Source organism: Triturus cristatus, chromosome 11, assembly GCF_964204655.1.
Source record: "Triturus cristatus chromosome 11, aTriCri1.1, whole genome shotgun sequence".
NCBI lineage: Eukaryota > Metazoa > Chordata > Amphibia > Caudata > Salamandridae > Triturus > Triturus cristatus.
This window is the reverse complement of record NC_140594.1, coordinates 575,419,228-575,442,969: the sequence shown is the minus strand read 5'-3', so window position 1 is coordinate 575,442,969 and position 23,742 is coordinate 575,419,228. Positions and strand designations below refer to the sequence as shown.

The 23,742-nt window shown below is 49.2% G+C and overlaps 1 protein-coding gene across 3 annotated transcripts in view; it reads left to right on the top strand.

Moving 5' to 3' along the window:
- The window catches only part of PIWIL2 (piwi like RNA-mediated gene silencing 2), a 1,855,951-nt gene that overhangs the window by 1,388,603 nt on the left and 443,606 nt on the right, over positions 1-23,742 (top strand). For all 3 annotated transcript variants that reach the window (XM_085633754.1, XM_085633756.1, XM_085633755.1), the window contains one exon: positions 19,844-19,960. In XM_085633754.1, the coding sequence (XP_085489880.1) occupies positions 19,844-19,960 (117 nt within the window). The remainder of the gene's footprint in view (positions 1-19,843; positions 19,961-23,742) is intronic.

Below are 23,742 nucleotides of genomic sequence, written 5' to 3'. Positions count from 1 at the left end.
GAGGAAGTTTCGTCCCTCTTGGCCAAAGAGGCCGTCAAGCGCGTTCCGAGCCCAGAAGTAGGCCGTGGTTGTTATTCCCACTACTTTCTGGTTCCCAAGAAGGGCAAAGGGGGCCTACGCCCTATCTTGGACCTCCGGAACGTCAATGCCTTCCTCCAGAACGAACGGTTCAAAATGTTGACTTTGTCTCAGGTTCTAGCTGCCCTAGAACCTGGAGACTGGATGGTAGCGTTGGACTTGCAGGACGCATATTTCCACATCCCTGTCCTGCCGGCCCACCGGCGTTACCTGCGGTTCACGGTGGGTCAGGAGCACTTTCAGTTCACTGTGCTCCCCTTCGGCCTTACCAGTGCCCCTCGGGTGTTCACGAAAGTGATGGCGGTGGTCGCAGCTCATCTGCGCAGATCAGGGGTTCCAGTCTTCCCCTCTCTCGACGACTGGTTGTTGAAGGCGGGCTCGCCCCAGGCAGTCGTCTCCCACCTCCAGACTACGGCGGCTATCCTGCATTTGCTGGGGTTTTCCATCAACGTGCCGAAGTCACACCTGAACCCCTCTCAGAAGCTCCTCTTCATCGGAGCGGTTCTCGATTCGACGTAAGTTCCGGGTTCATCCACCGGAACAGCGGGTCCGGGATATACAGGCCCTGATTCCCATCTTTCGGCCTCTACCCTGTGTTTCGGTCAGGCTAGTGTTGCGGCTTCTGGGGCTGATGGCCTCCTGCATCCTACTAGTGCATCACGCCAGGCGGCGCATGCAGGATCTGCAGTGGGACCTGAAGTTTCAGTGGGCCCAGCATCACGGCAACATGTCCGACCATGTCTTGATCTCGGAGGGCACTGCACAGCAGTTGCAGTGGTGGCTCACGGACCGCGATTGGGTCACAGGCAAGAGCCTCTCCCTACCACTACCGGAGCATGTCGTAGTGACGGATGCGTCCCTCCTGGGATGGGGTGGCCATATGGGAGAGGCGGAGATCAGAGGCCTCTGGTCTCCAGCGGAGTCTCGCCTCCACATCAACTTGTTGGAGCTGAGAGCGATCCGACTTGCACTGAAAGCCTTCCTTCCCTCTGTCCGGGGAAGTGTCGTGCAGGTGTTCACGGACAACACCACCGCCATGTGGTATTGCAACAAACAGGGCGGGGTGGGGTCGTGGAACCTTTGTCAGGAGGCTCTGCGCCTCTGGACATGGCTGGAACACCAGGGCGTCACCCTGGTGGTTCAACATCTGGCGGGCTCTCTGAATGCCAGAGCAGACGAACTCAGCCGCCGGTGCATGATGGATCACGAATGGCGTCTGAACTCCGAGGTGGCTCAAGGTCTCTTTCAGCAGTGGGGAGAGCCTTGGTTAGATCTATTTGCCACCGACGAGAACGCGCAATGTCAGCAGTTCTGCGCGTTGGAATTTCCAAGGCGGCACTCGCTCGGCGATGCTTTTCGTCGCGAGTGGAGTTGCGGTCTGTTGTACGCCTTTCCGCCTATACCACTTCTGCCCAGAGTGCTGAAGAAGATCAGGCGCGACCGGGCCCAAGTCATCTTGGTGGCTCCGGATTGGGCACGAAGGTACTGGTATCCCGAGCTACTCAGTATGTTGACCGATCCTCCGATACGTCTGCCCCTTCGGGAGGATCTTCTGTCGCAGCAGCAGGGGACGGTCCTCCACCCGAACCTGTCCAGCCTCCACCTCCATGCGTGGAGATTGAGCGGCGGCAGTTGATGCCATTTGACTTGCCTTCTGAAGTCTGTGATATCATTCTGGCAGCCAGGCGTCCCTCCACAAAGACGGTATACGCCTGCCGGTGGAACAAATTTGTGGCATGGTGCACAGCAAAGGCTGTGTATCCCCTTTCCGACCCTCTTTCTGAGGTTCTCCTCTTACTTCTTTCTTTGGCCCAGCAGGGCTCTGCCTTGGGCACCTTGAAAGGTTATCTTGCTGCCATCTCTGCCTTCTTACGGCTTCCTGATCAGCCTTCTCTTTTCAAGTCCCCTGTAGTTTCACGCTTTCTTAAAGGCATTACTCACACGTTCCCTCCTGTCCCTTACGTAATGCCTCAGTGGAACTTGAATCTTGTCTTAACATTTCTGATGTGCGCTCCCTTTGAGCCTCTTCACAATTGTCCTCTTCGTCTTTTGACTCTTAAGACTGCTTTCCTGGTAGCCATCACCTCGGCTAGACGGGTGAGTGAGCTCCAGGCTCTATCGTCCAAGCCTCCTTTTCTATCTGTTCATCCGGACAAGGTTGTCCTTCGGCCTCGTCCTTCCTTTCTACCGAAAGTGGTGACCCCTTTTCATCTTGGGCAATCTGTCACCTTGCCCACCTTCTTTCCGCCTCCGCATCCTTCCAAAGAGGAAGAGCGGCTCCACCGTCTGGACCCAAAACGTGCCCTCTCCTTTTATTTGGACAGCACAAAACCGTTCCGGGTGGACGACCAGCTTTTCGTTGGTTACGTGGGTGCTAAGAAGGGGAAAGCTGTGCACAAATGGACCATCTCCCGGTGGGTCGTTTTGTGTATAAAAACCTGTTATTCCTTGGAGAAAAAGGACCCTCCTGTTGGGCTGCGAGCCCATTCTACTTGGGCCACAGCGGCTACTACTGCTTTGGGACGGGGGAGTCCCTTTGCAGGACATCTGTCAGGCGGCGACGTGGGCTTCGCTGCACACTTTTGCCAGGCATTATTGCCTAGACAGCCAAGTCCGGAGGGATGGCTTCTTTGGCCGTTCTGTCCTCCAGGACTTTCTGGTGTGATCTTGGTTTGCAGACCCACCACCGGGGTTGGTATTGCTTGTGTATCTATTCTAAGGTGAGGAATCTAACTAACGTGTTTCTTTCAGATGAACAAGTTACTTACCTTCGGTAACGATGTATCTGTAAGAAACATTAGTTAGTTAGATTCCTCACCGACCCACCCATCCTCCCCGTTCTGCGAACCGACATCTAGGGTTAAGGCTATCCTTTTCAGGGCCCTAGATTGTTTGGCACCAGTGTCGGTCTCTTGCATGGCTCTGCGTTCCTGGCGCGGAAAGCTATGTACAAGAACTGACGTCAGCGCGCGAGGGCAGTGTCTAAGTACTCCGACGTCATTCCGGCGCACGATGCCAACGACGGACGCGGAGCCGCAGACGACGCCTAGCGACGCGCAAGGGATATTGCTACAAAAATCTTCCGGATCCAGTCTGACGCCTGGGGATATTCTAAGGTGAGGAATCTAACTAACTAATGTTTCTTACAGATACATCGTTACCGAAGGTAAGTAACTTGTTCAACAGTACCTCACGGAACCGAACAATGCCATCTACCGCCACGCAGGGGTGTTGTTCACTAAAAGTTTCCGGAAGCAGTATGACGCCTGGAAAATATTCTACGGTAACGAATCTGCTGCTATATAGAGTCTCTACCGGAGAAGTCCTTACTGAAGGTAAGTAACTTGTTATGCTATACATAAATCTGCTGTTCATGAAATTTGAACCCAGGAAATCAGTCTATCTTCTTTTGACTAACGTCTTTTGATGCATACTTCTAAAGCCAGATTCTCGTGAATCTCGCCAAGCTCCAAACTTGATCTGGAAATTTCTGCAATATTTCCTGCCCCCTAGCAGTGCCGCCATCTGTCTCCACCACAAATCTGTCTCACCTCAAATATGATGGTTTGGAGCTGCATTTAGGGGCCTCCTCTGCGTGTTGATGGCCGTTCTGTGCTTTTTTGACTCTGCTCCGGAGCTCTTCTGCTACTCATTACGCTTTTTATAAAAATATTTTCTTTTCAGATTAATTTGGCTGTGTGCAGGGATATAGTCCTCAAAGACATCAGGCTTCAAAGTATGTTGGTGTGCCAGAAGCAGATGACGGTCATTGATTTGCATGACATCTATCTGTCGTGCCTCTGCACCAAAAGAACCCCAAATCCTGACAAATGGTCCCTGATGCACCTCAAAGGCATCAGGGAGAGAGAAGCCAAAGTCTGTCACCGAACATTAGAAACTGGGTCATTCTCAATTCACCGCAAAAGGTAGATCCTGGTAGTTTTCTTCGCTTATGGTGAAATCAAGGGGAAAAGTCGACAAAGAAACATATAAAAAGCTAAAGACTCATCAACATCTAGGTGTTTCCGCTCTTGAGAGAGATCTCGCTATTGGTTTTCCTGAAACCAGCTTTGCCTTTTTCTTCTGACTTGATGCTTAATTTGAAGTCTATGCTCCTGAGTTCCCTGGCCATTTCCGCTCTATAGCAGGCTGAAGCCTTCAAGGAGGCTATTCTGCAAATCTTAAGTTTATCCAGACAATCACTAGGATTCTTTCTGGGCCCACTAATCGAGCGATGGCCGTAGCTTAACATCTGCCAGCTGACCCCAGACAAAATCAGACTGCTCCGCCTCCAATATCTGGCAATATATCCACTACTGTACTGCAGACCTCGGTGGTGGTTTTCCCAGTGGTGGCTCTTTGAGAGCATAGAATCTGAATTTGGCTCCGGACCCCAAATTAAGTGGCTCCTCAGCTAGAATTCTCCCTATTTCACACTGTACTATAAGCAATGCTGAAGCAATTACCTCAGCAGCAGTCCTTCAGAAGGATGGATGCATTTTGGGGTTGACAACTTGTTACCCTCTCATTACACTGATCCTGGCTTATATCTTGACTTCCGGAGTGCCAGTGACATTTGATAACTTCCCAGAATCTGTCCTTGATTCTCCTTTGGGGCCCTCTAGCTATGAAAGTGCGTCTTTTGTATTTGTGTTTGGGAGGGGTGGGGGGGGCGTTGGAACCGCACTTCTCCACTAAGGATACTAAAGCTCACCTTCAGAATGAGATTTTGCAACCTAGGCCTTTTACTTCAAATTCTGTACTGCCCTTTAATGAGTATCTTGATGACCTGATCTACAGTTTTTTGAAACCACATTCTTTGACACTGGTAATTTAAGTTCAGTCAGCCTTGGACCACAAGGATTGAATGGTGTCCTTGGACCTGCAAAACACGTACTATCATTTACCAGTCCTGCTGCTTCACAGGGAGTATCTCTGCTTTACGATGGGATCAGACCACTTCCAGTATACTATCCTGACTTTCTGCCTTACTTCTGCTCCTCATACATTTATGTAGGTCATGTAAATAGCTGCAACTCATCTTTGCAGTTGGAATACATGTATTCTCATCCTCCTTTAGCCTCGCTGTCAAAGGAGAATGTTGCTGTTGTTCACCCTGGAATTTTCCATCAATTAATTCTAGTCTGGTTTTCGACCTTCCCTGAGCCTGCCCTCAATCTGGGTCATCTTGTGTAAGGTTGCCTTGAAGGCCTTGTCACCTCTCTAGTGAGTTCCGGACATTCCGATAAGAGACACTGTTTCAGCCCTAGGCCTGTCAGTGTCTTGCATCCTCAAAGTGCCTCATGCATATAGAGGCCTGTTACTGGAACCTGCGCCTGCAATGTGTCCAAACTTTGGGAAACCTTTTGGACAAGATCTGTGCCTCTTACAAAGGTGCTCAGAACATCCAGTGGTGGATAATGAATGCTAATTGATCGGCAGCAGACTTCTCCATACCCCTTCCAGAAGTCAATGATGGCGGCAGGTGCATTGCCCTACGGCTGGGGAAGTCACCTGGATGATATAAAGATCAGAGGCATCTGGTCTCAGATGGAGTTGTACCACCTCAGAAATCTGCTGAAGTTGCCTGCAATCTGACTGGATTTGATAGCTTGTCTGCCTTCCATCTAGGTCAGGTGGCTCCATTTTATAATGGATGAGACAATTGCAGTGTTGGACCTCTATAGGTAAGGAGGCTTGTATATAAGGGCGCTCTATCTGGACACATTGAGCTGTGGCTCTGGCTGTCATGGCCCAGGTCAGTCATCTAGTGGAATACCTCAAAATCAGAGCAGACAAACTCAGAAGGTGGCATCTACTTCCAGAGGTCCACAGGGCTTCTTTGCACAGTGGGCAAGCCCTTGGTGTACCTTTTTGCCACCTCTGTAAACACTCAGAGCCCAGAGTTTTATTTTTTAGGACTTTTCCTCTTGAGTTCCACCTTTGACGCAATTTCAGACTTCTGTACATCTGTGCACCTATACACACTCACACCCAGTCCACAGATCTGGGTTTGATCCATCACCGTTCTTAAGCCCACTCTGCCACCTCAGTTCAGACATGGCCATATGCAAATCAGTCTGACCCTGTGCCTCATGAGAACAGTTCAGCCCGAACTGCCAAGCCATGCCTTCTCTGGACCGGAAACAAGCTTCCTAGGACCGGTTTCTGGCATTTCAGCCGTCTTCAGCCAGGCTTGCTTGAATCCAGTGGCAAAGTGAGCAAGGGACTCAAGTCTGAGCATACCCTGCCAACTTATGGCGAACAAAGCGGTACAAAAGGGGGTGGTGATGGACGGAGCATCAGAACCAATCAAACACTCACACCCAGTCCACAGATCTGGGTTTGATCCATCACCGTTCTTAAGCCCACTCTGCCACCCCAGTTCAGACATGGCCATATGCAAATCAGTCTGACCCTGTGCCTCATGAGAACAGTTCAGCCCGAACTGCCAAGCCATGCCTTCTCTGGACCGGAAACAAGCTTCCTAGGACCGGTTTCTGGCATTTCAGCCGTCTTCAGCCAGGCTTGCTTGAATCCAGTGGCAAAGTGAGCAAGGGACTCACGTCTGGGCATACCCTGCCAACTTATGGCGAACAAAGCGGTACAAAAGGGGGTGGTGATGGACGGAGCATCAGAACCAATCAAACACTCACACCCAGTCCACAGATCTGGGTTTGATCCATCACCGTTCTTAAGCCCACTCTGCCACCCCAGTTCAGACATGGCCATATGCAAATCAGTCTGACCCTGTGCCTCATGAGAACAGTTCAGCCCGAACTGCCAAGCCATGCCTTCTCTGGACCGGAAACAAGCTTCCTAGGACCGGTTTCTGGCATTTCAGCCGTCTTCAGCCAGGCTTGCTTGAATCCAGTGGCAAAGTGAGCAAGGGGCTCACGTCTGAGCATACCCTGCCAACTTATGGCGAACAAAGCGGTACAAAAGGGGGTGGTGATGGACGGAGCATCAGAACCAATCAAACACTCACACCCAGTCCACAGATCTGGGTTTGATCCAGCACCGTTCTTAAGCCCACTCTGCCACCCCAGTTCAGACATGGCCATATGCAAATCAGTCTGACCCTGTGCCTCATGAGAACAGTTCAGCCCGAACTGCCAAGCCATGCCTTCTCTGGACCGGAAACAAGCTTCCTAGGACCGGTTTCTGGCATTTCAGCCGTCTTCAGCCAGGCTTGCTTGAATCCAGTGGCAAAGTGAGCAAGGGACTTACGTCTGAGCATACCCTGCCAACTTATGGCGAACAAAGCGGTACAAAAGGGGGTGGTGATGGACGGAGCATCAGAACCAATCAAACACTCACACCCAGTCCACAGATCTGGGTTTGATCCATCACCGTTCTTAAGCCCACTCTGCCACCCCAGTTCAGACATGGCCATATGCAAATCAGTCTGACCCTGTGCCTCATGAGAACAGTTCAGCCTGAACTGCCAAGCCATGCCTTCTCTGGACCGGAAACAAGCTTCCTAGGACCGGTTTCTGGCATTTCAGCCGTCTTCAGCCAGGCTTGCTTGAATCCAGTGGCAAAGTGAGCAAGGGACTCACGTCTGAGCATACCCTGCCAACTTATGGCGAACAAAGCGGTACAAAAGGGGGTGGTGATGGACGGAGCATCAGAACCAATCAAACACTCAAACCCAGTCCACAGATCTGGGTTTGATCCATCACCGTTCTTAAGCCCACTCTGCCACCCCAGTTCAGACATGGCCATATGCAAATCAGTCTGACCCTGTGCCTCATGAGAACAGTTCAGCCCGAACTGCCAAGCCATGCCTTCTCTGGACCGGAAACCTGCTTCCTAGGACCGGTTTCTGGCATTTCAGCCGTCTTCAGCCAGGCTTGCTTGAATCCAGTGGCAAAGTGAGCAAGGGACTCACGTCTGAGCATACCCTGCCAACTTATGGCGAACAAAGCGGTACAAAAGGGGGTGGTGATGGACGGAGCATCAGAACCAATCAAACACTCACACCCAGTCCACAGATCTGGGTTTGATCCATCACCGTTCTTAAGCCCACTCTGCCACCCCAGTTCAGACATGGCCATATGCAAATCAGTCTGACCCTGTGCCTCATGAGAACAGTTCAGCCCGAACTGCCAAGCCATGCCTTCTCTGGACCGGAAACAAGCTTCCTAGGACCGGTTTCTGGCATTTCAGCCGTCTTCAGCCAGTCTTGCTTGAATCCAGTGGCAAAGTGAGCAAGGGACTCACGTCTGAGCATACCCTGCCAACTTATGGCGAACAAAGCGGTACAAAAGGGGGGTGGTGATGGACGGAGCATCAGAACCAATCAAACACTCACACCCAGTCCACAGATCTGGGTTTGATCCATCACCGTTCTTAAGCCCACTCTGCCACCCCAGTTCAGACATGGCCATATGCAAATCAGTCTGACCCTGTGCCTCATGAGAACAGTTCAGCCCGAACTGCCAAGCCATGCCTTCTCTGGACCGGAAACAAGCTTCCTAGGACCGGTTTCTGGCATTTCAGCCGTCTTCAGCCAGGCTTGCTTGAATCCAGTGGCAAAGTGAGCAAGGGACTCACGTCTGAGCATACCCTGCCAACTTATGGCGAACAAAGCGGTACAAAAGGGGGGTGGTGATGGACGGAGCATCAGAACCAATCAAACACTCACACCCAGTCCACAGATCTGGGTTTGATCCATCACCGTTCTTAAGCCCACACTGCCACCCCAGTTCAGACATGGCCATATGCAAATCAGTCTGACCCTGTGCCTCATGAGAACAGTTCAGCCCGAACTGCCAAGCCATGCCTTCTCTGGACCGGAAACAAGCTTCCTAGGACCGGTTTCTGGCATTTCAGCCGTCTTCAGCCAGGCTTGCTTGAATCCAGTGGCAAAGTGAGCAAGGGACTCACGTCTGAGCATACCCTGCCAACTTATGGCGAACAAAGCGGTTCAAAAGGGGGTGGTGATGGACGGAGCATCAGAACCAATCAAACACTCGCACCCAGTCCACAGATCTGGGTTTGATCCATCACCGTTCTTAAGCCCACTCTGCCACCCCAGTTCAGACATGGCCATATGCAAATCAGTCTGACCCTGTGCCTCATGAGAACAGTTCAGCCCGAACTGCCAAGCCATGCCTTCTCTGGACCGGAAACAAGCTTCCTAGGACCGGTTTCTGGCATTTCAGCCGTCTTCAGCCAGGCTTGCTTGAATCCAGTGGCAAAGTGAGCAAGGGACTCACGTCTGAGCATACCCTGCCAACTTATGGTGAACAAAGCGGTACAAAAGGGGGTGGTTATGGACGGAGCATCAGAACCAATCAAACACTCACACCCAGTCCACAGATCTGGGTTTGATCCATCACCGTTCTAAAGCCCACTCTACCACCCCAGTTCAGACATGGCCATATGCAAATCAGTCTGACCCTGTGCCTCATGAGAACAGTTCAGCCCGAACTGCCAAGCCATGCCTTCTCTGGACCGGAAACAAGCTTCCTAGGACCGGTTTCTGGCATTTCAGCCGTCTTCAGCCAGGCTTGCTTGAATCCAGTGGCAAAGTGAGCAAGGGACTCACGTCTGACCATACCCTGCCAACTTATGGCGAACAAAGCGGTACAAAAGGGGGGTGGTGATGGACGGAGCATCAGAACCAATCAAACACTCACACCCAGTCCACAGATCTGGGTTTGATCCATCACCGTTCTTAAGCCCACTCTGCCACCCCAGTTCAGACATGGCCATATGCAAATCAGTCTGACCCTGTGCCTCATGAGAACAGTTCAGCCCGAACTGCCAAGCCATGCCTTCTCTGGACCGGAAACAAGCTTCCTAGGACCGGTTTCTGGCATTTCAGCCGTCTTCAGCCAGGCTTGCTTGAATCCAGTGGCAAAGTGAGCAAGGGACTCACGTCTGAGCATACCCTGCCAACTTATGGCGAACAAAGCGGTACAAAAGGGGGTGGTGATGGACGGAGCATCAGAACCAATCAAACACTCACACCCAGTCCACAGATCTGGGTTTGATCCATCACCGTTCTTACGGTGATGGATCATACCCTGATCTGTTGACTGGGTGTGAGTGTTTGATTGGTTCTGATGCTCCGTCCATCAACACCCCCTTTTGTACCGCTTTGAACCTGCACAGTGTGCATCTATTTGTATGGAGAATGAGCAGAACCAATCTTACGTCAGAAGCAGTGGATGTCCTGGCTGCTCACTGTCTCAACACCAGGAATCTGCAGTTAGTGTATCCACCAGAATTAGTTTTTACAAAGCTAAGTAATATATTTTCTCAGGCTGTTCAGCTCAGTTGGTCACTTGCGAAAAGTTAGCAAATATCAAGTGGTGAGGTTGTCCACAGCACCTTCTTGCACCACAGGAGTAGCACACAAAGCCAATCTATGATGAGCCGCGTTGCGTCAAGACCCAAACAAGAGCACGATGTGGGCCCCACTCTATGAGACTTGATCGGAGCACAAATAAATCAAATACCCGACTGTGTCTTGGGCCCGGGAGGGTAGGTACCGATCACAGGATCTGATGGAGCATACCCGTCCGGGGTAGTCGATAAGGGTAATAAGGCTTCGTGCTGTAAGATCCTATGCGCCGATGCTCCCCAATGCACTATCCGCAGTCACGCTTGCTGCCAGAGGAGCCAGCACCGGGCTCATTGTGTCCGAATCAGGGTTGTGAGGGGATGTGCTTGTAAGAGACTTAGTTCTCGAAGAGGCAGAGCACACACGTGCGTGGATAGAGGCTGCGTCAAATGGGGTCGCAAAAACCACTTCCCTCGCAGGCCGAGCCGCGTAGAATGAAATCGCAGCAATGCAATGTGCGTTAACTGGCCGGCCTGCACACTCCACAACACACGCAAGAGCTCACCGGGACCTCACCTCCTCCGATGTGTGCTCCGGTGTGACCCACAGCCCAGCGGGGCCAGACGGGATCCAGCCACCGCACGCCGACCAGTTGTGGTGCACGGAGAGCGCCCGTGCTACAGCCGCCAGCACAAAATGGACGCAGTAGGCCTCTGCTGCAACACTACTGCGGAGCACAGCGAAACTCCGTCTTCAGGCCGAATATCCACACCGGACTGCCACAGAACTTGCACCGCCACCAGAGTCACGTCTACCACTGGTTATACCATCAGCTGCCCCGATGGCGCGAATACGTGTAGGATATTGTAGGCGGCTGCCATCTTCGAGTTATGAAAGCCACATCCCCTTTTGTTCTGAGTTCTTTTAGTGCCACATAAGGTGTTCAAATAAAGACTTTTGTCCCGTGGGACCATTCACATGATTCAGATTAGCTGTCTTTTCATATTTTTAAGTAATCCAGGATGGAGTCCAAATCATTGCTTGCACACCAAAAAGGGATTAAACTCAGGATATATTAAACTGCATAGGAGTGCTGGTTGGGAACAGTTCACACTTTGTTTCAATGTTACAAATGTGCAGATTCAAGGAGTAATACCTGTGGCCTACAAACACAGGATGCCTATAATCCAAGACTGATTGAAAGTTCTTTACATTGACTGACAAGTTACTTACCTTTGCTAATGCCTTATTTGGTAGAGACTGTATCTCTACGCAGATCCCTTATTTTAGAATTATCCCCAGGCATCAAACTCGATCTGGAAAATATTTGTAAAAATACCCCTGCACGTTGGTAGGTGGCATCATTCGGCTCCGTGTGGCTTTGTCTGCGCCAGAGGAGAAGTGCACAGTGCCTATATAGGCGCCACCCCAGCCCTCTGAGGTCAGTCACTTTTCACCTTTTTCCATGGCAGGAACGCAGAGCCATGAAGAACAATGACCACTGGTGTAGAAAACTAGGGCCCTGAAAGAGGAAAGCCCTGTCCCTCAAAATCTGTTTGCAGAGCAAATGGGGCAGGTGGGTCTGTAAGAAATCTGCGGCTTGGTGGTCTATATCAGGTAAAGCGTTATTGAAGGTAAGTAACTTCTGCATCTGCTAGAGACTTCTAGCTGCAAATTCCTTACCATGGAAAATATACCCAAGTAATACCTCCCAGAGGTAGGTCTGCGAAACAATGTCCTACCAAAAAGTCCTGCAGGACTGAACAGGCAAAATACCATCCCAACGGACCTGATTGTCCAGGCAGTAGTGTTTTGTGAAAGTGTGCAAGGAAGCCCACGTTGCTGCCTGGCAGATGTCCAAGACCAGGACTCCAGGTGCTAACGCAGTGGTCACAGCCTTGGCTTTGGTGGAATGAGCACGCAAATCTTCAGGGGGTTGGCTTCTTGGCATATGTGTAGCATATTTTAATGCAGAGCATGATCTATCGGGAGATGGTCCGTTTCTGCACAGCCTTACCCTTCTTCGCTCTGAAATACCCCACGAAGAGTTGGTCATCCAACTGGGACTCTTTTGTGTGGTCTAGGTAGAGCAACAACAATTTTTTTTGGGTCCAGTCGGTGAAGTCTCTCCTCTTTTTTGGAAGGATGTGGCGGAGCGTAAAAGCAGGCAGAGTGATGGACTGGCCTACATGAAAGGGAGTGACGACATCGGCAGAAAGGAAGCTCTAGGCCCTAGAACAAGCTTGTGCGGGTAGATGTTCAGGTATGGAAGCTTGGAGTGCAAAGCCTGAAGCTTACTGACCCTCTGGCAGATGTTATTGCCTCCAGGAAGTCCGTCTTAATGGTAAGGAGCCTAAGAGGATAGTTGTGCAAGGGTTCAAAGGGAGCACACATGAGAAATGTTAGGACGAGATTAAGGTCCCACTAAGACATGATACAGGAAGAATGAGGAAACCTATGTTGTAAATCTTTCAAGAACCTATGTACGATAGGGGATTTAAAGAGGTATGGCTAGTCAGGCAACCGCAGAAAGGCTGAGATACCAGGATGGTACTCCTTTAAGGTGTCCCGACCAGAGCCCTGCTGGGCAAGGGAAATAATAAAGGGAAGAACCTGAGAAAGTACAGCAGAATGGGGGTCAACCTGCTTTTCTGCACACCATGTCACAAACTTGCCCCAACGGCAAGCGTATACCGTTTTGGTTGAAGGACGCCTGGCTGCCAGAATAACATTGCAGACTTCGGTTGGAAAGTCGAAGGCTGTCAACTGTCATCAATCAATCTCCACGCAAGAAGGCGGCCTGTTGACTGATTCGGTTGGAGATCCCTCCCCTGCGGCTGTGACAGACGATTCTCCCGAAGGGACAGCCTGATTGGAGGACTGATGGACATGCACACCAGCATGAAATTCCAAACTCTCCGAGCTCAGTCCGGAGCTGTGGGAAAGTGCCACTTTTTGATATGGTCAAATCCACTTTTTGCTCACTGCTACTGATTTTGATTGGTAGTGCACTAGGTCACTGCTAACCAGGCCCCCAGTCCCAGTGCTCCTTCCCTAACAACAAGATAAATGCCAAGTTGTAACCCAATTGGCAAGAACTTTAGCACCCTTGTAGGTCCCTGGTAAATGGTTCCCCTGATACCCAGGGCATGGGTACTAAAGAGGGTCCCTAATGGCTGCAGCATGTTGTATGCCACCTAAAGGGACCCACCCACAAGTTGCATGCAGACTGCAATTGCAGGATGCGTGAAATGGTAAAAGCCATTCCGAAAACACGACATTGCCCACTCTCTGTTCGCAATGTCTAAATACACTACATGTACTAGATGTAAGTCACACCTACAGCAGGCCCTAGAGCACTAAGGCAAGGGGCATTATATTACATGTGAGGGCCCATCTGCTTGAGGAGATATGCCCCTGTAATATCCAGCTCCATTGCCAGACATTGCAAGTGATCAAGAGGCCATTTTAAAGATATGTACTGGGCACTGGTCATTACGAGTTACCCAGCTGCATAATTACTTCCCTGGATATACTGATGTTTGGTATCAAACATCTTGTCTGAAAAAATCCGTACTGATGCCAGCATGGTTCTATTAACACATGCACCAAAAGGGCACCTAGTCACTAGTATGCTGACCGACCGGTATCGTCCAGCCTGCCACCACAGATGAGTTTCTGACGCCCTGCAGGTGAGAGCCAGCGCTTTCAGAGGCCAGAAACAAAGCCTGCCCGGCAGACAGTGATCACAGCTGCTCCAGCAGAATGTGTAGTGGAATTAGCATATCAAGGACAGAGGCTTCAAAGCCTCTGCCAACTTTGATATGTTACCAAGGCTTCCCCCCCAGATCTGGGGAATGCCACCCCCTTCCCTGTGGCCCATTTGGCACCAGAACAGGTGGGAAATTAGATATTCATGAGGTGTGTTTCACTTGCAAGCTAGTCACACCTCTAAGGTAGACTACCTGAAGTGGACAGCCAGAGGAGCGTTCCACCATCTTGTTTTTGGTGAAAATAGAGAAGTTTGAGTTCGGGTTATGCCCACTCCCTATAAGAATGGTCATATAGGCGATGTAGTCACCCTAGTGGTACGTAGCCCATTGACTACCACCTATATGCTCCCCTAAACACCCCTAAATTGAGTAGTCACCCTGACACCAGAGTGACAGAAGTGACAGAAGTGTCTACCTAAGAACTGAAGAATGTCGAAGAAGAGCAGACATTGTGAAAACAGAGGACCTACACTGAATTTGGCACCAAACCCTGCCTGACTGCTTGGATCGCCACAGTCACAAAGACCGACTCGTCCAAAAGCTGCACATCCTCCCCAAACCCATGGAGGACTGTCCAGAGCTTCAACAACCAATTAGCATCTCTCTTGGGGTGGAGAAGCCATCGCCCTGTATCTGCAGGTACTGACTGCACTTGTCCTGTACATCGTTTTGCTGGCTATTCGGTGGCCCACTGAGGGAGCATCGCTCCAGGATGAGGTTTTGGTTTTCATGGTTCCAGGAGGTAAGTGCTGGAAGCCCCCCTGCACCAATACCCTGGGAACCGGAGCACTTGCAGCAACCAGGGCTTGTTTGTGTCCAGTTCAGACACCACTGGTGTGGAAAATCTGCCTGCATGACAAGGGATTTCAGGACCGACAAGATCAACGACCAGAGAGTGGTTTTTCCCTCCTGTGCAGAACCGACCAACAAGCTTGATAGCATTGACCTCCAGTGGCCAGCCAGCCAAAACCCTCTTCACAGTAGCTCCACAGTCCGTGTCTGTGACACCTGACTGTGTCCCCTTGGCCTAGGGGTCCTACCGACCTGAACCTCCCGGTTCAGATTGAGATCCCGGTTCGGTTGAGATCTCCCGGACTTATCCCCAAGTCCCCCCTTGCAGCCTCTTTGTTTCAGGTACCATTGACTTTAACGGTGTAGTGCTTGGGGCTACGATCCTGACCGGCAACTCTGCACCCGTACACCTCAGGGTAGGTCAACCCGAACTACTGGTGGTTATTTGGACTTTCACCTTCTAAGCACCTTAAGTCCTAAAGGGCATCCCTAACACAGACTGCAAGTATATGTTTGCTGTAAATGTTTTTCCTCGCATAGGATAACATTCCGTGTACGAAGCTCATTCCTCAAAAAACGTTATTCGAGCATTTTTACAGTTTTCTTGTAAAATCCATAACTTTGAAAGTACTTAACCGATTCCGATGATCTTGATTTCTCAAATTATATAAAGCCCTGTGTTATTTTTATAAGTTGGTCCTAAATGTGTTTTAGAGTGTCTCATTTATTGTCTCAGTGGGTAGAACAAATGCTTAACACTCCCTTCTGATAAGCCTAAACTGCTCACCACACTACCACAAATAGAGCACTTGGATTATTTAAGCCCTGTAAACCAATAAGGGTCATCTGGACTTTTTACGTGGTGTGCCCTTACATTGGTCCACTATATAAAAAGCTAGCTTCCTACATTGGTGGTTCAGCTGTGAGATACAAGACTTGCATTGCTGATACCACTTGTTCAGTATTCTTATATTTCTTCAAATTATTAGATTTTTTTCAAAATGTTCTAATTTGAACTGTTAGGGCCTGGTGTTAAGTTCCCCAGTGTGCTGATTTAGAAATGTAAAAAATGTACTAGAAAGTTTGGCCTTAAAAGTCTTTTAGAATTTTTTCTCGATTTTCAAAAAAAAAGTCCCAAATGTGATAAACATGTCTGGCTCAGAGGGAACCATACAAGACTCAACCTTCCCCTTATCTGCAGCTCAGTATGCAGCAGTTATGGAATCTCTATAAAGCTAGTAAAATTGCTACTGGCTCAAACCCTACAAAAGTAAGCCTTCCGGAGGCCCTTGCAGAATTTGATGCAGCTCAGTTGACTGGCAATCCTGACATCCTTGAATAGGGGGTGGGCAGTTACAATGAGACTTTAGTCAGTACTCAAGGGGGTAGCCACATCCTCACCAGCATGGATGAGGAACAAAATAGAAACCTCTATCCTAAATATGTACCTCGAGTGACTTCCGCTTCTGGGCGTAGGTCAGGCGACTCAAGGCACATAGAAGAGCTAAATGAGGAAGATCTATATTGTGCAAGACTAGCCAAAAGATCAACCCTTGAAACCAAAATCTTGGCTATAGATAGAGAATGCTGAGATAGGTCTAGAAGCCATGATTGATTGTCCCCAAATATGTTAAGGGTGATGACATTACAATGTGGTTTACAGCCTTTGAGAGGGCTTGTAAAATGAGAACGTTACTCCAAAGATACTGGGGCTCTCTACTGTGGGAGTTATCATCAGGAAAGTGCAGGGATAGACTTCTGATACTTAATGAGGAAGAAGCTGATTCATATGGCCTCATGAAGGATTCTCTGATTGAGGGCTTTGGAAACCACTGAAGAGTACACAATCCAATTCAGAGAGACTCACAAAACCTCAAGTCAGTCCTGAGTAGATTTGGTTGACTTTTCACTTAAAATAAAAGGTGGCTGGTTAAAGGTCAGTATGGTGCAAGATGGGGATGGCCTCTATAATTTGATAACGATGGAGCATCTGTTAAGTAATTGCACTTTTGAAAAAATGCATCATTACCTCATAGACTTAGGGTTAGTCTCTCCTCTGGAGTTGGAGAAGAAGGCTGACCATTAGGTGTGAGCAAGGGTGTCCTGAAAGACCCAGGGTGAAAGTACAAAAAGATTGGGGTTACTGCTTCCGAGAGTCTTACCAATCCAAGGGTGGTGGGTACCAGGGTAAAACCTGAGATGCCAAGAAGGCTTGGTGCCATCTATGTAAACATAATGGTCATCAAACTGGGGGCTCTGTATGTCCCAAAAGAGTTACCACTAGTCCACCACCAACAGGAGTTGCTAGTCTCCAGATGGAATTCTTGGTGTGCCCTGACCAGGTCAGAGAACACACTGAAGCTATTTTAGTCTAAGAGGTGAGGGTGAGTATGGCTACCCTAGCTGTCTAGCCCACTAATCTGGAGAGATAAAGACAAACACCACTCATAAATGGGGTTGAAGTAGAAGCACTTAGGGGTACAGATGCAAGTGTCACTATGATGACTGAAAATCTGATATCCCCAGAACAGTACTTAACTGGGTAAACCTATCCAGTTATCAATGCTGATAACATTGCCAAGGGGCATCCCATTGCTATGGCGTCCTTGGAGTTGGGAGGGGTTAGTAGCCAATAGAAGGTGGTCATGTCCTCTGCCATACCAGTCGAATGTCTGCCAGGGAATGATCTGCAGACCTCAGCATGGGCTCAGGTGGAGATGAAAACCCATGCAGCCATGCTGGAACTACCTGTATAGGTGTGTATAAAAGCATGAGAAAAGAGCAAAGGCCAGTGTGAAAAAGAGGTCTTGGAGCCTGGAAGAAGGTACCAAACCTCCTAGAGAAAAGGAAAGAAGGCTGGGATACCAACTTCCGAAAAGACTCAGGCCCAGGTCCCCTTTCCTCAGGGAGAAGACCTGTCAGCCCTTGATGGAACTGAGCCTCAGGAACTTGAGCCTTGCACGGCAGAGCTCCTAGGTGGGTGGTAGTGCCTCTGATGTACAGGGTATTTCTTCTCACTTTGGCCCCTGACATCCCCGTAGATGGGTATATTGGCCAAACTAAAACTTGGAGTAGGTTGTTGCCCACTTCTGCTGGCCAAACCTGTCCCAAAAAGTAAAGGACTTCTGTTACTCCTGTGTTACCTGTTAAGCCAGTGCCAGGACAGGTGAAACACCAAACCCCCCTTAATTCCACTACCAGTGGTTGGCTTCCCTTTGAAAGGGTAGGGGTTGACATTGTTGGACCCCTGGCTGCAGGCAACAGGTTTATACTGTTTTTTTTTTTACTGTTTGTAGTGGAACATGCCACCAGGTATTCTGAGGCTATTACCCTTAGGACTGTCACTACTCCTGCAGTTGCCAGAGCCCGCCTAAATTTTCGATGATGGCAGAAGTGGGACAAATGATACCGGTCCAGATCAATCTGTTGATCCAAAGACCTCAACTGATACTGTGACTGGAGTGGTCAGGCTGGCTCCAGGAGGGCCCCTCCCAAACCCATGGGGCCCGAATGCATGCCAACAGAAGCTGGCCGTTCAATGTTGAGGCGCATGGCCCCATAAAGCTTGTGAAGTTGAGAGGGGGTCATATCGAATCCCGATAAACTCAGAGAAGCGCGGTCCCAACACAGGTGCTGGCTCAACCATGGATCCAGGCCTCGAATGTCGATGCTCCCTCATCTTGTCGGCTGACAGATGAGGAGAAGTCGAAGACCTCTTCGAATTCGTTCTCTTTTTCTTACGATGAAACTTACCTAAGTGGCCCAATGACTTTGAGTGCAACAAAGATTTTGAACACCACGACTGCTCCTGGGACCTTCGTCTTGACCGCGATCAAGATTGTCAGCGGCATCGCACATCGAGCCACCAGGAGCTTGGGTGATAGCTCCCTCAAGGCCTTTGTATTCATGTCTCGGTAATCAGAGCAGGCCTTCGAATCGTGGTTGCCCTCGAGGCACCAAAGGCATACAAGATGCGTGTTTGTACAGATATCGGGCAGAAGTGGGCATAGCAGGGCTTGAAGCCGGACTTCTGACATGACATCCTTGCCACACCAGGAGAAGGTCTCAAAAACACTTCGACAAAAGTCGAAATAAGTTTACTCAAAAAGTGACTGAGGGGAGAAAAGAACTTGCGCACTGTGGTGGCACCTATATAGGCACAGAGCACATAACTTCCAGCACGGACAACACCACTCGAATAGCATCAACACTACCTACTGGCGCGCAGGGGTACTGCTCATGAAAATATTCTGGATTCAGGCTGCCACCTAAGGGATAATTCTAAGGTAAGGTAATCTTCAGCTAGATGTCTCTTCGGATCACAAACAGTCATTGATGTGGTATTTTGTTGCACAAGCCAATGCAGAAGTTAGTCCTGCGGTCCATCTCATGTGTAGGTACTCAAATTTACCTTTGAGACTTAACACTTGGTGACATTAGAGTAAGCTACAGTCACTTACCACCACAAACTGATGCTCTGTTCCACAAGAGGCGGTTAAACCCACTTGGGAGGAGACTTTGGAGCTGCAAAGAGGAGGAGACTGATGCCTATGTTTGGCTAATTGCATGGAAGAGGGGATGTATATTTGATTGTATCAAGATGTTCTTAGAGTGGTTAACTGTTGATTTTACATTGAGTGTTTTTACATCTGTTCAGTAGCAAATATGTTGAATTGTATCATAATTGTATCATAAATGTGTTATCTTGCTACAGTTAAAATCTGCTTCTACACTTGTGTCACAGCTGAGTGTCATTGTAAATAATAAACACATCAGGTTTGGTTTAGCTGTTCAGGAATTCAGTTGTAGTCTCTTGCTGCACAGCTGTCTCAATTTAATTATATTTTGTATTTCTGGCAGTTTATGATCTTTTTACATGATGTCAACTTTAATATTTTTCCAGGTGATTAATGCCAGGACCATTTCACAACCCAACAAACTGAGAAGTATTGCCCAGAAGATCCTCTTGCAGATAAACTGCAAGCTTGGTGGTGAGCTCTGGGGGGTGGACATTCCTCTGGTAAGTCAGAAAGGTTGCTTCACAAAGGGTATAGTAAGTTAAACACGGACTTTTGACCACTGTGGCTTTCTTGTTTAATGTATCTGGAGAAAGGATGTAAGTATGGCCTTTTGCTTTGCGCTGTAACTGTTTGTGTTGTGTCTGAATCTCAAGATGCTGTTTATTGATTTGACCTGAGAGGTCCAGTTTGGGGGTGGTAATCTGCATTGTATTGCACCTTTTGATTGCATGGTCTATCATATTCACAGAGTAATGCTCCCCTCTTGTTTAAATCATGATGCAGTTACTTTCTTTTAAAAAAAAAAATGTTTATTAGGTTTTATGCAAACAAAACATGAGACTCCTTACAGCACTAGTACCTTCATAGTAACACACAGTATACCAAATTGTCTTTACAATATAATCATCAACAAATTAGCAGACATATCCCATGTGATCTCGTGCTCAAATCTTACTCCTCCACCCTCCTAACCATAGTGCAAAACAGACCTATCATGACCTTACACAACAAAATGTGTTACTATTGTTGCAGTCCCTCTTCTACTCGTCAACCATAGACTTGTGCTGGTCAATCTCCTGCGCATCTCGTCCAGGAACTGCTGTGTCAACCCCTTCGGTAGCTACATAAGTGTTATACAGTTTCCAGAAGTTTTTCGGTCTATTACGTGGTGGCAGAAGGTCACTATAGTTTTCCGTTTGAGCGCTACAATATAACATGTCCCGTGCCCATTGAGCTACTGTGGGAGGTGGACCTCGGAACCAGCAAGTCGCTACACACCTTTTGGCTAATAGCAAACCCATGTCAATCAGTCTTCTTACCCGCCTGGGTTTTTGCCTAGAAAAACCAAGTAACGCAAGAGCAGGTTCTGGCGTCAGCGACAACTCAGCAACACGGCCCAGTTCTCCAAAGACTAGTTCCCAAAAGTGAGAGATCCCCGGGCAATACCAGGCTAAGTGAAAGAAGTCAGCAGTCTGTGTGTTACATCTGTCACAAGTTGGTTCGTCCCTCAAGCCATACCTATGTAGGTGCTCTGGGGTATAGTAAACCCTGTTTAGAAATTTGAAGTGCATCAATCTATGTCTCCCGTTCAGGTATATGCGTTTTGTGCTGGTGCAGCAATAGGTCCACATATCATCCTCTATGACCCTCTGCAGGTCTCGTTGCCAGGCCAAGCGTGCCTTAGTGTAATTATGTCCTCTATCTGACATTGAGACTTGGTAGATTTTGGATGCTATCTTGAGGGGCGACTGTGCTTTAATAACATAGGACAAGGCCGGAAGTTCCGGGGGCTCAACAGATGTCCTCTCCCAAGATCTCCAGTAGTGCATGACGAACCCGTGAAATTGGAAGTGCATAAACAGAGTAGGTGCCTCACCTTCAGTCCCCATGTCACCCCAGCTCTTAGCTTCACCATCAACAAAGAGGTCCCCTACTGTCTGTACCCCAAGAGCGTTTAATGCCATCGTAACCCCTTTATCCCTGCACGGCGGAAGCCACTGGCACCAGTCTAGCTGAGCGCAGGGAGAGTACAGAATAGCACCGGCCTGCAACTGCAGCAAGTATTGCCAAGCATGTGTGGTTGCATTGATTGAGTCAAGAATCCCCATCCACCTATCAGGGGGCGTGAACATCAGAGCCGGCAATGCCAGAGGGGCAGAAACTGCAGATTCTATGCGGGGGTGTGGAATGTCGAAGGGGCCATGGAGCCAATAGTATGCCTGCGCAGCTCTATAATATAAATCAAACGCCTTGTAGAAGGCCACCGTCAGCCCGTTCCCGCCTGCAGCACTTCCCACTTTCATTTTTGAGAAGGCTAGAAAAAATGTCCTCCTTCTCAATGGGACGCATGAAGAACTCCCGATGGGTGCTCGTTAGCCATGGAAGTTTTGTGTGCGCGAGATAATCTAGTATGCGCTCTTCCAAGCTGCCACTACGAGAGGCATATAGGTCAGTGTAATAGTGTCGGAACCGGTCAGCGGCATCCGTTTCCTCTGTTAGGGAAACCCTGTCTACTGATTTGATCTCGGTCCCAACAGTCCTATCTCTACGTTGTTTGAGTAGTCGGGCCAATACCGCCCCCCGGGCGCTCCCCCCCTCCCCGTATATGCGGGCTGTAGCGTACTTGCCAAGGTGTTTAATCTCTTTGTCAGCTGCATCATGGTACTCTTCTAGCGTCACTTTAATCTCTTGTGTGACTGTCTCGCCTGGCCTGTTGGGTTTTTTCTAGGGACACGAGCTTCTGTTCTAGATCTGCAATACGTTTGCGGAACGACCGAATCACACCCGCATGCTTGGATATAGCCATCCCTCATATATACCTTAAACACCTCCCACACACTATGAAAGCTGTCCACCAAACCCACGTTCGCTTCAAAATATATTTCAATAGCTTCGGCCATTTCTTCCTTGAAGACTGCATCTAGCAATGAATAAGACGGGAATCTCCAGGTGAAAGGAAGGATAAGTTTTCTTGGGGTATCTATCACCAACAGCAGAGGGGAGTGGTCTGACTATGTACGAGGGAGAACCTTACATGTACGAGTGCTTTCAGTCAGCCGCCTGGCAGCAAACCAGTAGTCTATTCTAGTGTGTATATCATGATATGCAGAATAATGCGTGAACCCCCCCTTTAGTTGAAGACCTTTGGCGCCATACATCACTTAAGTCGAATCACACTAGAGCGCCTTCCCTTGCCTTAGCTGCCGCTGTAATGCGCCTCTACGGGCCACCGATCTATCCAATGTTGGGTCTCTGACTAAGTTAAAATCACCACCCCAGAGCAGTTGACCACCTGCGTGCAAACCTACTGTGTCGGTCAACGTTCTGTAAAAATCCAGGTTATCGTAATTCGGGCCATATACATTGACCAGAATGAGGTCCAGACCGTTCCCTTTAAACCTAGTGATGACAAACCTACCCTCTTTACCCGTTTCTAAAGGTTCTAGTGTTATTGCAGCCTTAGGATTCACCCAGGTTGAAACCCCACGTGCATGGGTGGTAAACCCTGCCGCGTGAATATTGCCATGTAGCCCTCTAATACGTAACATAGGGATGTCTAGCGGAAGGTGAGTTCCCTGCAACAGTGCAATGTCATGACTTGACATGTAGCTCAGGACCTTACGTATTTTCCTGTGGTCATTAAGGCCTTGCACGTTCCAGGTGAGCGCGCTTAGTGTGTCTAACTCTGTGTCCCTACGGGACCTGCCAGTATCTGTCATGGAATATATCTTGCATGTTTCATCGGACCGTACGTTACTATAGTTGGCATGTGCAAGTTCTGTGTGTCTTCACAAAGTGCAAAAGTAACTGAAAGAACCATTGTGGGCCTCTTTATCCTCCCTCCCCCGCCAGACTGTACCCAACAGTGCCTAGACAACAAACTCTCACATACCCCCCCAACAGTTGGCATTTGCTTGTATGCGGACTAAAATATCCCAAACTCAGGATCTCAGCCCACCCCCCCATACAAACTCAAACAGTGTGATTCACACGAGGGCAGATGTTGCACGCAAAGTAATTGCATGTGTTGTGGCTGATCCCTGCACAAACTCCGCTCCACCGCCCATGTCAAACTTGCATCTGCAACTAAGGCAATCCCTGCAGCAGCATCTAGAACTCAATACTGCGACGCCACCCTGCCCCCCTTCCCCCCCCCCCCCCCCCCCCCCACACACTGAGTATATGCAACAACAAGCTGGCTACAGCAAGAGTAGGCCACCAATGGTAAAACCTCCCCACAATAGAGAAACTCCCAGAGCCAAGACTATCCAATTCTCTCAGA